Here is a 17,057-nt window from a genome sequence, read left to right as displayed (position 1 = left end):
ATAATTCAGAGTATTAAAAATAATAAAATATTTTTTTAAATTATTTTTGTAATTTTAAATATAATATTAATTCATCACTTTTTTAAATTATATTAATATTTAGATTAAATTTAAAAAAAAAATTACTGTGAATTAAATATTTAATTATTTAATTTAACTTGGTTAAATAGTTAAAATAATATATAATTTATCTAAAATTATAAATTTAGTTTTATTTTTCATCTCTTAAAAAAATATTAATAAAATAAATAATTATAAAAAAATTATACTTTTAATTTTATTATAATTTTATTTTAAAATTTTAAATTATTATCAATTATTTGTTCACGTTAGTTAATTTTTAACTGCACAAATAATTATAAAATATAAATGAAATAATTTTAAAAAATTAACTTAGCAAAAAAATATTGAGTGTAATTATAATAAAATAAAAAATATAATTAAATTTTTTACTATTAATTTTATATAAAATTAATATATATTTTTATTAATTATTTTACATATTAATTATAATAATTAAATATAATTTATCAAAAATATACGTGCATCATTTATAAATTATCGATTACAATCGGTGAGTCCAAACATGGCTTTAGTGTCTCATATTCATTTAACAAGTCACATTTTATCGAGGAACAAGAAAATACATTAGTCCATGGTTTTCATATTAATTTTCAATTCTCATATTTTACCATCAATTTGAAGCGAAAGGATAAAATTTGATTATTTTAATAAAAATATATTTGATTTATTTCGATTTAATTTAATTCGTGATTAATAATTTTTAATTATTCCTTTGATTTGATTATCCAATTTTTATTAAGTAACATATTTATTAATAAAATACTGTTTATAATTATTATTTTATAATTTTATTAATTTTGTTTATGAATTTTATTCCTGCTTATTAAATTTACTAATATCTTAAGGAGATAAACATATATCAATTGAGAATTTTAGTATTTTAAGATAATACTAAAAAGGTGGAAAATTATTTATAATAGTGCTAAAAATTTACTATTAGTAGGAATCCTTGCATTTTAAGGAGATAAATTATATTATTATATAAGAATTTTAGTATTTTAAGAAGAAAATTTATATACTATCTACAGCATTTAATTTTTAGGGAACTAATACAAAAATGGTAAATTCAAAAAAAAAAATCTTTAAATATATAGTGCTAAGAATCTTAATATGACCAGAAAATAAATTTATATACTGTAGTTGCCTCAAGGGACAACGTTACCGTTATAAGATGCTGGATATCCATAAAAACATATAAAATAGGTTGGCTGTTGGAGATAACAGCTCTACAATTATAACTGTAATTTTTAGTATTTTAACTCAGATTAAAATATTTAATATTTAGAGAATAAAAATAAATTATAAAATTTTTTTTATAGTGTCAAGCTAATTATTAGCCTAATATTATTAAAATAATTAATAATTATTAAAACGGTTGATCATCAATAAATAGTAGAATTAGCATATATGTGTGAGTTTAGTTTTGTTTGCTCTTCCTCCCTCTCTTTATCCTTTTTCTTTTTTTTAGCAATATATAACTGTTGTTTTATATTTTGACATTCTGTTATTTCACATAGAGCCGTATTTATGAACTTACTATCGTCTTTTTTTTATAGTTAGATGGCTATTTAATATCGTTCAGTGTCATACAAATACGATTTCAGACATTCAAAATCTATTACTCTGTATATAATTTTTCGGTTCGAACTGAATTGATTTAAAATTTTGGTTCGGTTTTTTATACATTTCGATTCGGTTTGATTTTTAATTTTAGAAATTTAGATTATTTCGGTTCGGTTCGGTTTTGATCAGAAAAAAACTAAAAAAATCGAACCGAACCGATTAGTGATAATAATATATTTTTTCAATAATACAGAGAAATTAAATCATATTAAGATTAAAATATTTTAATTAAATTTTAAAATATTAAAAATAAAGTGTAAAAAATAAAAAAAAATTATTAAAAATTAAAACCGATCAAACCGAACCGAATCAGACCGATTCGGTTCGATTCGGTTTCTGATCAAAATCAATTTGGTTCGGTTTTCATAAACACTAAAATTTCAATTTTCGATTTATTCAGTTCGATTTGATTTTAAATCGAACCGACCGAATGCTCACCCCTGTGTATACCGTCACTTTTAATGACTTAGACCTCCTTCATATAAGCTTGTTTCTTATTTGGTTTGGTATGTTCGAATGAAACTTAGAACTGCTTGCTAGTGGTTCGGTCTGCATATTGGATTTGGATGGACTATATATTGACCTTTGAACGTGAGTTAGACTGCTGCTCGGATATAGAAGCCTAGCGATTATCAACTGTAATATTGATATTAATAAATCTGTATTTTTATACTCTCTTTTTTTCTATAATTTTTATCTATCTTTTTTAAATTTATTATCCTTTTATTTTTAGACTACAATCAGCTAACATATAAATTGATTATTATAATATTATTTTATTTTATTTTATTTTCAAGATATTTTTTAAAATATCTTTTAATATTTATAAAATTTAATATATTTAAAATGGTATAATCTAAAAGTTAATAAAAAAATTATATATTTTTATATTTGTAAAAAAATAAAATGAATAAAAGATATAGGATCGAGGGGTATTATAATAATATATAAATAGACTAGTATAACCTTATTTAATTTTATTTTATTTTAAAAAAATTTTTAAAATATATTTTAGTATTTAATAAAATTTAATATTTTAATAAATGTATAATTAAAAAATTAATAAAAAAATTATTTTTTAATAGGCGTAAAAAATAAAACAGAAAAAAATTATGAAAAACAGAGATCAGAAGTTAATTATTATCTCATATTAAGTAGATGAAGAAATGTGGAGTTTGAAATTTTATTTATTTTATTTATATTTTAAATGTGAACAATAATTAGTGATATTTTCTTACTTTATTTGTGCATATCCTTTTTAATTATGAATCATTGAAATGAGATTTTCTTAATAAGCGTTTTTCTGATCACCATGATATTATTATAACTAATTAATGAATTATAAATAAAGATCAATAGTTCATAACAAAATTTTTGAATAAAAATAAAATTTATATTAATAAATATAGCTACTTTTCAGTTAATGCTCTAAGAAACTTATATAAAAGTCTTTAAAACATTATGATTTATTAATTAATAATTTTGAAAAGTAAAATTATTACGAATATAAGTTTATTTACATTAAGATGTCAACATTTATTAATTCTGCATAAATTTGCATATAAATATTTAATCTAATATTAAATACATCCACCTTTAGAAAATTATACAAAACAATTAATTTCAATAACGTAGAAAATTTTTTTTATGGGAAAGGTAAAAATCGAAAAATAAATTATTAAAATATGAAATATTGAATAATGAAGGGAAATATTTTTTTTAATTATTTGAGAATAAATAGAAAAAAATTGTATTGTTTGGAATTTATCAATATACTCTTTATTTTCACTTTTTTTATTGTTCACGTCCAGAAACTTGTATATTCACGCATATTTTTTCTCTTTTTGGAAAAATTAGAGAAAAATATTTAATCAAAAGTAAAATGAATAGGAGAAATGGACAAATCTTCAAAGTTAGGCGAAAAAGAAGGGACAAAAGAAGACTCAACACCCATAGGAAAGAAATATTGATTTTCAAAGAAAATAACATTGAGAGAAACACAAAATTTGTTAATTCTGGGATCATAATAAATAAAGCCCTTTCGATAAAGACTATAACCCATAAATGCAAATTTAACAAATTGAGCAAAAAGTTTATGGTGTTCATGAAAAGACAAGTAAACAAAGCAAACACAACCAAATGGATGTAAATTATGATAGTTAGAATGCTGATTATAAAGATAAAAATAGGGAGAGGCAAGATTTAATACATAAAATAACAATCTATTTATTAAATAGACTGTAGTAGCCAATGCTTCAATCTAAATTTTAGATGGAATAGATGACTCGAGCAGTAAGGTCTGGTGACATCTAGTAGATGACAACTTTTATGCTTCGCAACTCTATTTTGTTATGGGGTATATGGATATGAGCCTTGCGAGACAATGTCTTTTTCTTATAGAAAATTATGAAATTCATAAGACATATTCCCCACCAGAATCAGTTTGCAATATTTCAATACAAGTGGAAAATTGTGTCTTAACATACGCCAAAAAATCTTTAAAAACAGAGAAGACATCAAATTTGAAATGAAAAAAAATATATCAAAATATAGTAACTATAATCATTAATGAATGTAACAAAATACTTGCAGTAAGTATAAGAAATAATAAGATTGATGCCCTAAACATTGGTATGAATAACATTAAAACATTTAACAGTACAATTACCAGTAGAAGGAAAAGGAAGAGTTTTACTTTTGCCCAATTTACATGGGGAACAGTCATAAGAAATATGAGAAAATTGATCTTTATTGCCCAATAAATCAGAAGTGGATAAGTGAGACGAGATAACAAAATTTGGATGGCCTAAATATTTATGTCAAACTTCAATCTTACAGACAATAGTAGCACAAGAAAAGAAGAAATACCCTAGTAGAAAAAATAAATGGGAACAATCGTTCAACTTTAGGCTCCTTCGTAAGTACAGTCCCATCACTTGATCCTGCACAAGACAACCATCACGAGAAAAGTGTACATCATAGTTATTATCCACCAATTAACCAACAGAAATAAGCCTAGTGGTGAGCTTTGAAGATACAAAAATATTTCTGAGATATGGTGTAAGATCTCCAACCTTAGTAATAGGCAATGTACTGCCATTAACAATTTGAATTTCTGTAGAACCATGATACTTACGAACATTTTTAAGCATGGTAGATGAGTTGGTCATGTGATTTGAAGCTCCAGAATCAACAAGCCAAAATTTAGAAGATAAAATATTATTAGCTTGTAATCCCAAAGCAAAGAAGGCCGAAACAATCATTTGCTGCACCATATCAGGAGTAAGAACCACAGCTTCAGCAGGAGGAGGAGTAGAAAAAGCTGAAGTAGCAAGGTGTTGTGAACTATCAACTTTGGCTTTACGATTTTGAGGTCATGTAGGGCAATCCTTTATAATGTGTCCTTGTTGTTTACAATTATTGCAGTACTTCTTTCTACAATGCTGCAATATGGCTATATTCTATTAGTGAATCTAGAGATCACAACAAATCAAAATACACAGCAGAATAAAAATTTTGATCTTTAGATTACCACTTAGGAACCAAGTAATCCATTTAATTTGAAAAGAAGGGTTTGATTTTTAACCTTTTAGAAGCTTTCAAAATATCAAGTGGACTCTAAGTGCTGCTTCTCGCAAACACTCTCTGCCGATATCCACACGAATGCTTGCCGTCTAGAGTACTAGCTCTTGAAAATGGCCAGGGATTCTCTATTTCCCTTTTTTACTGAAGAATTCGTGAGTTCTCAACTCCCTTACTTTTAAAGAACGTGTTTTTGTTACGTGGTCTAACAAAAAACAGATACTGATATATTTATCCAATTCAAATTAGAATAGAGAGAGAAACGGTTGATATCCCAATCCATATCAAATACAAATTGATTTATTATTATTATTATTATTATGAGATTAATACACATTAAATCCATTCATAATGCTCCGCCCAATAATACATTCTTGGTGTGCGGTCCGATAGGCCCATATTAATTCATAGTAGACTCAATTTTTATTAAAGCCTGCAAGTTATAAGTTACCTCTAGCTAGACATTATAACTACTCAATTAATATAAGGATTGATTGTCTAATTAAAGCCTTATAACAAAACATGCATTAATTCTGTTGTCACACGATATCTACTTTGAATATAAGTCATGTTTAGTGTCATACTTATATTGTTCAAACTTATAATTATTCGATCTCCAAGTAGACTGATAAAATCAAATGTCATTTATCACATCATCGATTCATTTGAGCACGGCCATGCATTTTCTCAGTCTGCTTTATCAAGGGGTCCAGAAGATATCTCTCTTAGAAAGAGGGACAAATTCTATTTTAATTGTTCAATATCCTTTACATAATTTATATCATGTCCAATTATAATATTTATGATTATCCGATTAAAGATATCATTTGATTATATTAAATTATAATAGTCATTATGTTGGAAACTATGACAATCTCAAGTCCAATAATTAATTTATAACTATTATGAGATTTACTAATGACACTAATCCATGTAGTGATTTCAGTGTGGATCTGTCCAATACTTTATTCTCTAACAAGTATCTATGATATTGATTTACATAACCTCTTTATTAATAACAAAAATAAACAATATAAATGTCCAAATTAATGGTCTAGGGCACATATATTGACATATTCTTTATAGCTATAACACTGAATTTTGCTCATACCCCGACCCTTCCCTGTTCCTTGAGCCGCAAAGACAATTATAACAACATTCTCTAATGTAAAAGCATTTTATGTAAGAAGACACTATTTTTCATGAAGAAATTCACCAAAACAAATGTCTAAGGATGGTGAAGTTTCTCGACTCATTAAATTGGAGCGAACAACCTCAAACTCAGATCTTAATTTCATCAAAAATTGATCTCTCTTGCTTTGTTCATGAATTTCTTGAATTATAGAAAGAGATTCTCTAGGTACATAAGCATAAATGATGTCAGTAAATTCAGCCTATAAGTTCTAAAAACTAGAAAAATATTCCTGGATAGATAGATTTTGCTGAAAGTAATTAGCGATATCATTCTCTAATTGAAAACATTTAGAGAAAATATCTGGCAATATTGACTTGATTATATACCTTTTTCAAATAATCCAACATCGCCTTTGCAGTCTTATATGGCCACAAATTAGGAACAATAAGAGGGTCAACAAACCTTAAAATCCAGATCATTACTCGTGCATCCTTAACTTTCCATTGAACCAATTCCTTTGAATCCATAGGAGCTGAATTGCTGCCATCCACATGTCCTCATAAATCTTTTCCAATGACAAATAGTTGGAACTGAAATTCTCAGGAGGAATAATTTTTTCCAGTAAAATGGATATTAAAAAACTCAAAGTGATTCGAAGTTGCCATCTTGAAGAGCACAAGAAATACCAGGAAGAAGAACTAAAAGAAAAAAAAACTTTTATGATCAAAGACATGAAGATAACCACAAAAACCACACACCAAAAGAACCTCAAACATTGATCAATAAATAGAATTAATAAAACCAAAGGAAAAGACAAAACAAAGAACTTAAGAACTCAGAAAGTGGGATTTGATACCATGATAATTTTGCTGAATGAATTTTTTCATTGAGAGTCTTTCCCTTAGATAGGAAATAAACTTGATTATACATTCCTAATTATCAGCTAGAAGATTATCCTACAAAAGAAAAACCATATACTCCTTAAATAGACAAATTGACTAGCTATCTGTAATCCTAATTAGAGAAAGATATTTACATAGTAATTACAAATATATGTAATAGCAATATAGAAAAATAGTAATTTCAAAGATATAATAACCATATTAACATTCTCAGGGTTCATACCTGAATTATTTTTCTTGTATATAGTTTCTGAGAACGAGTCACTACCTACTAATCAGCTTGCAATCCCTGAAGAAGTAAAACAACTGTTGTCCCACTTTCCTGATCTATTTGCTCTGACACCAAGTTGTCAGGCCTCTTATTCATAGACCTGGCCTAACCTCCATTTGAGAAGAGAGTTCTAGAAGAAAAGAGATAAAGAGGGAGAGAAAGAGAGAAGGAGAGAAGATAATATAGAGAGAGATAGAGAATTGGAATTAGTTGTGATATTATTCAATGAATATTCTCCTGCTACAATCTATATTATTGTATCCTCCAATACACATGACTTGCATCTCTAACCCTTTATAACTATTCTCGCCAATTATTTACTCACTCGCTCTTTATTCCTAACACATTCATACAACATATGCTCATATATATGATCATAATATAAACAAATCACAACAAGATGGTCTTATCACAAGTAATCTTCTATAAAATCCAATAGTGTCAGGCCCATAACTGGTGTTTCTCAGTATTTCCTCATAAATATTATATATTCATAGTGTCAAGGGTATAGAATGAACACCTCGATCTTTCTCTTAGGTAATGCTAAGAATGTAGAATGTGTCTCGACCTGTACTCTCATATTTGTCATACATAAACATATAGTATCATGTCATAAGAGCTAGTAGATTATCTAATATCCATCCATAATAATAGTTAAATAGGCAATACATCATATTTGTAAATCTAATATAGAACAATCTATTCAAATATACATAACATTCGTAATGTATGAGTATGCTTAAAACATTTGATTTGATTAAAATAAGATTTAGTTTAGTTCTACTCACCTCTTGTACACACAAGCCTAGCTCTCTAGCAGTTACCTTACAGTTGGCCTCTACAATCTTACAAGTCCGATCCTATATAGATGGACCCGAATGAGGGACTAAACATAACTTTTATAACTCTTAAAATTACTTCAACAAATCCCTAAAAGTATAATAGAAAACATGTAGAAATGGATTGGAAACATTTGAACAGGTTAGGTTACCAAAGGTGGCAACCTACACCAGCAGGTTTGATGGATGAAGCTGAGTATTCTATAATGTAGAACCCAATTATGCTCTTTAACAATAGCCTCAAAACAAGATTAATACTTAACAATACATTAAAAACCATACCATATCAACATCACAGGTTCCAAAATGCTCAATCAACCTATTAGCAGCAACATGCATCCAAAAATTATAACATGCAAGCCAATTATCAAGGAGATACAAATATAATTCCTTTTTAAATAAACTCGTAAACTGAAATTTAACTTAAAACCAACCACATAACTCACATACAAGAGCAAATGCTACATGCAACACTAAGAATAAGGTAACAATATAAAAGGACAGAATTAAAAGCCTACTTTAAATAGGTTTTTCTCTAACAAGAAGGAGAAAGGAGGAGGATGATGTTTTGGATACATTAAACTTGAAGCTCTTAATCTCAAGACCTTGATTTCAAAACCGAATGAAAAAAATTGTGGATCTTTTGAAAAGAATTGAAGGAATAAAACTTAAAAGCATCAAGAGCTAGGTTGGACTCACCTCTACCTGAAATAGAGAGAAAATGCTCTCCATTTTCGGGCAAAAAACTTTTTATATGTGGATCTGCTAACGGCCAAATATTAGAATTTTCTAAAATTCACTTTTTTAACATACTTTCAAATATACTTAAAGTTATTTTTATAAAAACTCATTTTACCCTTATACAATTTCTACTTTAGAGATTCTGTTGGAAAATTGAAATTCTATACTTCGAAAGTTAGGTGAGTATTATATAAGGTCTATATCAAATAATTTAGTAGAAAAGAAAGAACCGACTTGGCCGTCATTACTCTACTAAAGAATGGCCGTCATTACCCTACTAAAGAAAGAAAGCATATTTGCTTTTCAACCTACAAGGCAAGCATCACCTCTTTGTAATATTTGGGTGAAGATATGCTTGGAGACATGCCTCTGGACCATAGGAACTCCAAGATACATACCAATTTCCTTCAACCTTACCATACTAGCCATTTCACAAATCTGTTTCTGTAAATTCAAATCTACATTAGTGAAGAAGTAGATTTTGGATTTATTAAGATTAATTTTTTTGAACCGAGGCACTATATAAAGTATTTAACTAATCATTTAATACCCTTATTTGATTAAATGTCAAATAAGGTTTGCGAATGACTTACTTTTTTTTTGCGAAAATTTATTGGGCATTTAATAGAAAACATTAATAATGTGATTTTTGAACAAGTGGCATTATCTATGGTCAATTTATTTAAAAAATAAACATAAGAAATCAAAACTAATGTTTAATCATAATTATATAAGCAAATCTTTAAATTTTAGATCACATAGTCTCAATTAGTTTTGATCAAATAATAAAATAACACACTTTGATACGTCAATAGCCAGTTGTCATCATTTTTATTTTTTTTAAATTCACATCAATTTTTTTATTTTTTTTAAATTCACATCAATTTTTTGCTTAACTAGAGTTAAACTTAAGATTAAATAATTTAATACCTTCGGTAAATGACAAAAATTCGTTATTTAACTTAAAGCTAAACATGACACATTCTTTAAATCGAACTTAGCAACAAGTTGTGGAGTTTTTTGTTTTTTATCAGTAACTTTTCTTGTACCATTTTCAACGGTTTCATATTATAGTCATAATTATCATTCTAAGTCAATGTTGCTTCTAAAGCATCAATTTATGGGAAAAAAAAATCATCATATTGACGCAACCCTTTCTCTTAAATCATATATGATATCATCATCTATCTGAAAGAAAAAGTTACAATTGGTAATTTGTAGCAAAAACAAAGTTACGTTACAATGTTGTCAAATTTCCATCCACACAAACACAAATAATAAATATCATACATTTAATAACTATTACCTTTTTTAATGGATAATAATAAAATTTTCGTTTAAAATTCTTTTTTTATATAAGAGATTAGAAATTGGATATGCATTTGATGCACATAATATAGTACTCATTTGCCATAGTCTTGCTTGATGAATAACCATACATGGATGCTATTTAGATTATAGAACAAGATGATTAGATAGCTATAAAGAGAGATGAAAGCTTAATTAACTATAGAGGAATGAAGAACTAATCTTCTTCTTTGGATTGCATATGATAGATTGATAGATATAAATAGGAAATTCAATTCTTTAAATTGAAATTTTAGATCATTAGAGATTTAAGATATTAATTATTAGTTTAACTCCAATTGCAAAGTTAATTATATGAATTATGCAAGATGACAATTGAAGTGCTAGGTGTGTATTTTAAATCTCATTAAAAATAATTCAAAATTTTAGTACAACTAAAATAAAATTGATAGTTATAATTTATGATAAATGTAAAGGTTTGATTGTTTTTTCTTTTTATTCAATCGGTGTAAAGTTATTAAAAGATGAAAAGTTAAGAATTTTTTTTTACCATTTTTCCTAAATTACAACACATTTACAATAACCATGACAGTTTTAAATTTGAATTTGTAACTGCAAGCAGAATGCCAACGGTGAAAGAAAGCTGACTGAAGTGCGCAATCTGACTGTACAAAATCATGTCCAAGCTGACATGCAGACACATCACTCTTTACTCTTCACAAATACCATCGTGCTACACGTATTAGTTTTTGTCGTCTAATTCAGCTGGGCCCAGTAAACTCTCCACCTAATCATCACCTCCTTCTTTTTGTTTTCTATTTTTAAATTTTCATACTTTAAAATTAAAGTCGGTTGAACACTATTATCTATTATAATATTAATTATTTTAATAGTAAGTAATGGTTTAGATAATAATTAATATTTTAATTTAATTAAAATACTTTTTTTATCACATAATTTGTATTATTTTTTTATTATTTAAAAATTATTATTCATTTTATTTTTTAAATGATAATAATATATGAATAAATTATTATAATTCTATTTAATTTTATTTATTTTAAAATTTTTTTAAAAATATATTTAATAAAATTTAATACATTTAAGATGAAATAATTAAAAAATTAATAAAAATTATATTTTTTAATATGTGTAATAAAATAAATTATATGATGAAAGGTGTAAATATTATTTTTAAAATCTTCATCAATGTCTAAATAATAATTTTTTATTTTTTTGAAAATTAAATTATTGCTTCCTGATTGGCACCCAGGCAGTGGAAAGGGGCGGTTACTTTGTTGGGCACGTTAGTCTATGGGTTCTCTAAGTCTATAACTATAAATACCTTTCTTTTCGCCTCCCTTTCCATCCTGCCTCCCTTTCCATCCTTCCTACCCATTTCTTTTTCCTTTCTTCCCTTCTCTTTTGCTTTCTCAATTTTCAGTTTCTCCTTCCTTTCTCTTCATTTCTTTACTAGGGTTTATCTCAGTGCCTGCAGCCTTTCCATCTTCCTTTTTTCTATACTTATATTTTCTGTTTTTGATCTGACAACTGCATTTTAAAGTTCATTTTCCCTGTTTGGTTCATAGGAAAACGATAATCGACGACGCTGGTCACGTTTTCAATACGTTCGATTAGGTATGCAAACGTTTCTTCTGCTTGTATCTGTTATCATTTTTCTTCTGGAATCTGAATTTTTTTCTTTCGAGTTTCATGTGCATTGCTGTTATCTTCATTATTAGCCGCAGCTTAAATAACAAAGGTGAAGCCTTTTCTAAGATCCATGTTGAACTCCAGCTCTTAATTTTTGTTTAAACATGCAAAACCCATGATTTAAAGGTGAACCCTTTTTCTCTTAGATCCATAAAGGTGAAAATTTTTTGTGTTTTTGCACCATGAAATTCCTTTTTTTTTTTTTTCTTGTAATCTGTAAATGGAGAGATCCTTTACGTATGGTTATCCCATGATAAAGAGTGCATGATAAAGAGTATTTGACGGACCTAGTCTACCTGTTATTTTGTGGATTTTTCTTGGGACCATAGCCAGAAGTTGTTTGACTTTTGAAAGCCAATGGTTTCTGATGAAATGATTCTGTGACTTCATTTTGATGAATATATTAAGGATTTTGAGGTATGCACAGTTTTAATACACTATTGATTTTGACAGCCCATTTATATTTTATCTTATTATACAAAATAAAATATATATTTTTTTGTCTTTTATCCTTTGACAGCCCTTTAAATGAGATTGCAAGGTATATATATATATATATATAATGAAATCTCCAATTATTTTGGATTCGATTTTTCCAAACAAAAGAAAAAAAAAATCTAAAGTTATATTGAGATTTTAAAATGTCTTTTAATTTTTTTAATGCAATCTAATTTGCAGGAATATTTAAATTTAAATTTGAAATCTCACCATTTACATTAACTAAATCCAATACATTAAAGTTTAGATTTTTTTAATGAAGTATTACAATTTTGTTTTGCCTTAATACACTTTAACCTAAAAATAAATTTTATTCTTTAATTCAAATTTCTCTCACTGTCATCTGCTTCAAGTAGTGGCTATTGGTTTTGTAAAAAATTACAAATAGAGCAAGATAAAATAATATTACTAATAATTATTATTAAATTTTGGATTAAGTATTAAATTGATTAAGCTATTAAGAGAATTAAAGATAGGTACGACAATCTATCAGCTATCTTCGGATACCCGATCCAATCAAATTCTTTTCCACTAATAGAACGTATTTAAATAATTATAATTAAATTTGGAGTGAGTTCAAATTTAAAAAAATAATACTCGATGTAGATTCGGATTGAATTCGAATTTTATGTATATGGTATCCACTACCGAATCCGTTTATATAAATAATTAATTTAATATAAAAAATATATTTTATAATAATATTTTTTGGATTTATTCGGATAATAATAACTATCTGTGACAGATTCAAATGATTTAAATTAATTTTTAATCAGATTCGAAATGAGTTTTGTGGATTTCGAATAATTTAATTTTCGGTATAAGTTTATATTTATGTTGTCGATGTATTACTATATCTATTATAAATGTTAGAATCCAGATGTCTTAGATGGTGTGGACAAGCTAGTTTCTTAAGTTGCACAACTATGATAATCAATATGTGTGTAGAATGATACTGATCTCCAAAACTTTTGTAAAATTTTCATAGAATGTATTGCTTGTCACTTTTAGTTTGATATTTATTCTCTAATCTGTTAAGATTTTATTTGTTTTGGTAAATAACAATTGTTAATAAATTGAATCATTGCTTTTATAATAAAATCTTGCATTAAGTAATTATTTATTTTTAATAATATCAACTCTATTTAAGATTTGATAATATTCTTAGCGTTACCACTATCATCTTCATTATTTTGGAAAATATCAAGATGACGTCTAGCTGAGTAAGGTTGCTTGCTTGAAAATGCAAAGTTCAGTAAACTTGGCTCTTTTTCGTGGATTTTACAGAAGCTAAACACCTTCGCTTTCTCAAGAATCATAGTGCAAATAATGTTGGGCCACCTGCTATAAATGCGTTGGAACTCTAGGGATGAGAAGGTATACAAATGTTTGTTAATATGTCTAGCTATTTCTTATTTTGAAGCAATTTTAGACGTCAGATTAATGCTTAGTAGTTTTCAGGAAGCCTATGCTCAGATGAACTGCTTTCCCATCAGTAGCGACAAGAAAACATTGAAAAGGTGGCTTTCCATTGATAAAATGGTAGGATAAAAATTTATCAGTGGAAGTCTAAGGTGCATATCTCTGTGTTTTGGCTGAGTGGCTGTTAGTATCAAACGCTTTGATATATTACAATTTGGAAGTGCTTTGCAATTAGTATTCTGGATCCAATGGACATCAACTCAAATAATTCATCTCCTGTTCTCACTGACCCGGCACCAATAAATCTGCTGCCTTACCCACAATCTGGAGCTTCTTTTTCCTCCAACATTCCCAGGAAAAAACCTGAAAAGCTTGATGAGGTTCACTACAATGGATGGCTGGATGCCATGAAATCCTCATCTCCTCCTCGTAAGAAACTCATTAAGGATCTCAACTTTGAAGATGCTGCAGATGAGATTGAGATTGAGATTGCTTACTTCTCCTGGATGGTATGCTTGTTCTAATTTTTGATAAATAAATAAGGTGTTATATATTATTTCTGCTTATTATATATTCCCATTCATAATTTTGTTTCATCTTATTTCTGAATCTGCAGCTCAAGTACCCATCAGCTCTAAACTCGTTTGGGCAAATTACAAAGTTTGCAAAAAACAAGAAGATTGCAATTTTTCTTGATTATGATGGGACTCTTTCTCCAATAGTTGATGACCCAGATCAGGCCCTCATGTCTGATGATGTAAGATTTCCCAATATCTTCCAGCTGTTTAATAGGTTTCTCCCCTTTTTTTCTGTTCAATGTTCAGTTTCACCACCTCGTATTTCCATCACATTGAATCAAAATCAATTGTTTTATTTCCAGATGCGTTCTGCTGTAAGAAATGTAGCTAAGTATTTTCCAACAGCAATTATTACAGGAAGAAACCGTGATAAAGTAGGTGGAGAACTCCTCCGTAGAGAAACATTTGCATTTCCTTATTATATGTTAATAATCTGTTAATTACTTGGTTACTCATGGGATGCTAACTCAACTTCGTATTCAGGTATTTGAGTTGGTAGGACTGACAGAACTCTATTATGCCGGTAGCCATGGGATGGACATCATGGGCCCTGTCAACGAGGCAGTGTCCAGTAACCATCCAGATTGTATTAAATCTACTGACCAACAGGTACGAGATGAGAATTCCATATGTCATGCAACACCCATAACATTTAACTCGCCTGTTGTGATGTTGTTGTAGGGCAAGGAGGTGAATCTGCTCCAGCCTGCTAGAGATTTTATACCCATGATCGATGAGGTGGTACTGTTTGATTGTTTTGTTTCATTTAGATATAATTCTTTCGCCAACTTATCAGTGTGTAAAGTAATTCACTTGGCAGGTTTTTACAACCCTTGTTGAGAATACTAAAGATATCAAAGGCGCAAGAGTTGAGAATCACAAGTTTTGTGCTTCTGTACATTACCGCAATGTAGATGAGAAGGTAAAGAAAGCTGAATCTTCGTGCATTTTTAAGTTTGGCTATGGAGTTTAAGATGTGTTTTACTTGTATTGATTTCAGAACTGGCCTATTATTGCACAACGTGTGCATGATGTTCTAAAACTGTATCCTCGTTTACGTCTGGCTCATGGGCGGAAGGTAATCTACCGATAATTGTTTTCTCCACAACAAATGTTTTTATTACTGTAGAACTGAAATAATAGCATTCTGAACTTGTTTCTTGTGTGTTTGTTAGGTTTTAGAGGTACGTCCTGAGATTGACTGGAATAAAGGTAAAGCAGTTGAATTTCTGCTTGAATCTCTTGGTATGTAATCTTATTCCTTGACAACATCTAACATGACATTCATGTAACATCCAAGACGGTCTCTATGAGATGCATTCATGAAATCATTTGATTATGATTTATAAAAATGGCAATGCAGGCCTGGGTAACAGTGATGATGTGCTCCCAATTTATATTGGTGATGACAGATCTGACGAAGATGCATTCAAGGTATTGAATAATTAGGAATTAAAATAATTTTTTCATGTAATATTATTTACTGCTACAAATTGTTAAATATGTATGAACTTTGGATTGAACATCAGGTTCTGAGAGAAGGAAATAGAGGGTATGGAATTCTGGTGTCTTCAGCACCAAAAGAAACCAATGCATTTTACTCCCTGAGGGATCCATCAGAGGTGATGAAATTTCTGTGTTGGCTAGTGAGATGGAAGAAGCTGGGAGAAGGGGTAAGCTCCGTTAATAAAAGATGGAGTATATAAATACATATTATTATAAACATTAATGTTAAATTTTACAGATATGGAAAAACTTTAGGCATTTGGTGGAGCTGCATTATTTGCAAACTTTTACTGCAGATTCATTTGCTCACCCGAGTCTGACATTATTTTATTAGCATTTTATAAATCTTCAGTTGTAAGGTTTGAATTTTGCTATAATTTGTTTCTGTTGAATGATTGGCTTTGTTGTCTGCAATTTATCATTTCTGTTATTTGTTGTTCAAGCATATATATATATTATTTTAATTTTTTTAAGCAAATTGATGTTTTGTAATTAATTATATTACAGAAAATATTTGATATAAATAGAAATTGAAAATATTTCTAAAGGATATATAAGCATGATATAAAAATATTTAAAAATTAAAATCTATATTCCATCCATTTTATAATTTTTTACCACTTTACTTATCCATATTAAGAAAAATAATTTTTTATTAATTTTTTAATTATAGACATTAATATTATTAAATATTAAGAGATATTTTAAAAAATTTTAAAAATCAAATAAAATTAAATAGAATTATAATAGTGGATTTATATGTTATTATGGTGAAAAAATAAAAAATAATTTTGAGATAATTAAAAATAGACTTAGGAGATACCATGGAAACATTGATATCGTCCCCAAAAGTTA

At 27.8% G+C, this 17,057-nt stretch overlaps 1 protein-coding gene across 2 annotated transcripts; it reads left to right on the top strand.

The window, feature by feature from the left end:
* The first annotated feature begins 11,879 nt into the window (after positions 1-11,879).
* LOC110628116 (probable trehalose-phosphate phosphatase F) lies at positions 11,880-16,619 on the top strand. 2 transcript variants are annotated; one of them, XM_021774619.2, is made up of 12 exons: positions 11,880-12,123; positions 13,984-14,073; positions 14,158-14,627; positions 14,735-14,875; positions 14,999-15,070; positions 15,180-15,305; positions 15,378-15,434; positions 15,517-15,618; positions 15,697-15,774; positions 15,872-15,941; positions 16,060-16,130; positions 16,226-16,619. In XM_021774619.2, exons 3-12 carry the CDS (start codon positions 14,367-14,369, stop codon positions 16,400-16,402), a joined length of 1,155 nt encoding a protein of 384 aa, XP_021630311.1. In that variant the 5' UTR covers positions 11,880-12,123; positions 13,984-14,073; positions 14,158-14,366; the 3' UTR covers positions 16,403-16,619. The 2 variants fall into 2 exon arrangements, with proteins under 2 accessions (XP_021630311.1, XP_021630320.1); XM_021774628.2 differs by lacking the exon at positions 14,999-15,070.
* Positions 16,620-17,057: the final 438 nt, after the last annotated feature.

The sequence above is a fragment of the Manihot esculenta genome, chromosome 1 (genome assembly GCF_001659605.2).
Source record: "Manihot esculenta cultivar AM560-2 chromosome 1, M.esculenta_v8, whole genome shotgun sequence".
NCBI classification, from domain to species: Eukaryota; Viridiplantae; Streptophyta; class Magnoliopsida; order Malpighiales; family Euphorbiaceae; genus Manihot; species Manihot esculenta.
The sequence above is the reverse complement of the archived record's forward strand: the minus strand, read 5'-3'. Positions and strand labels throughout refer to the sequence as shown.

Excerpts from the sequence above, each read along its gene's own strand:
- LOC110628116 (XM_021774619.2), top strand. The coding sequence starts at position 14,367 with ATGGACATCAACTCAAATAATTCATCTCCTGTTCTCACTGACCCGGCA. Across the intron at positions 14,876-14,998 it reads AGGCCCTCATGTCTGATGAT|ATGCGTTCTGCTGTAAGAAA; the intron begins GTAAGATTTCCC and ends TTTTATTTCCAG. Across the intron at positions 15,306-15,377 it reads TTAAATCTACTGACCAACAG|GGCAAGGAGGTGAATCTGCT; the intron begins GTACGAGATGAG and ends ATGTTGTTGTAG.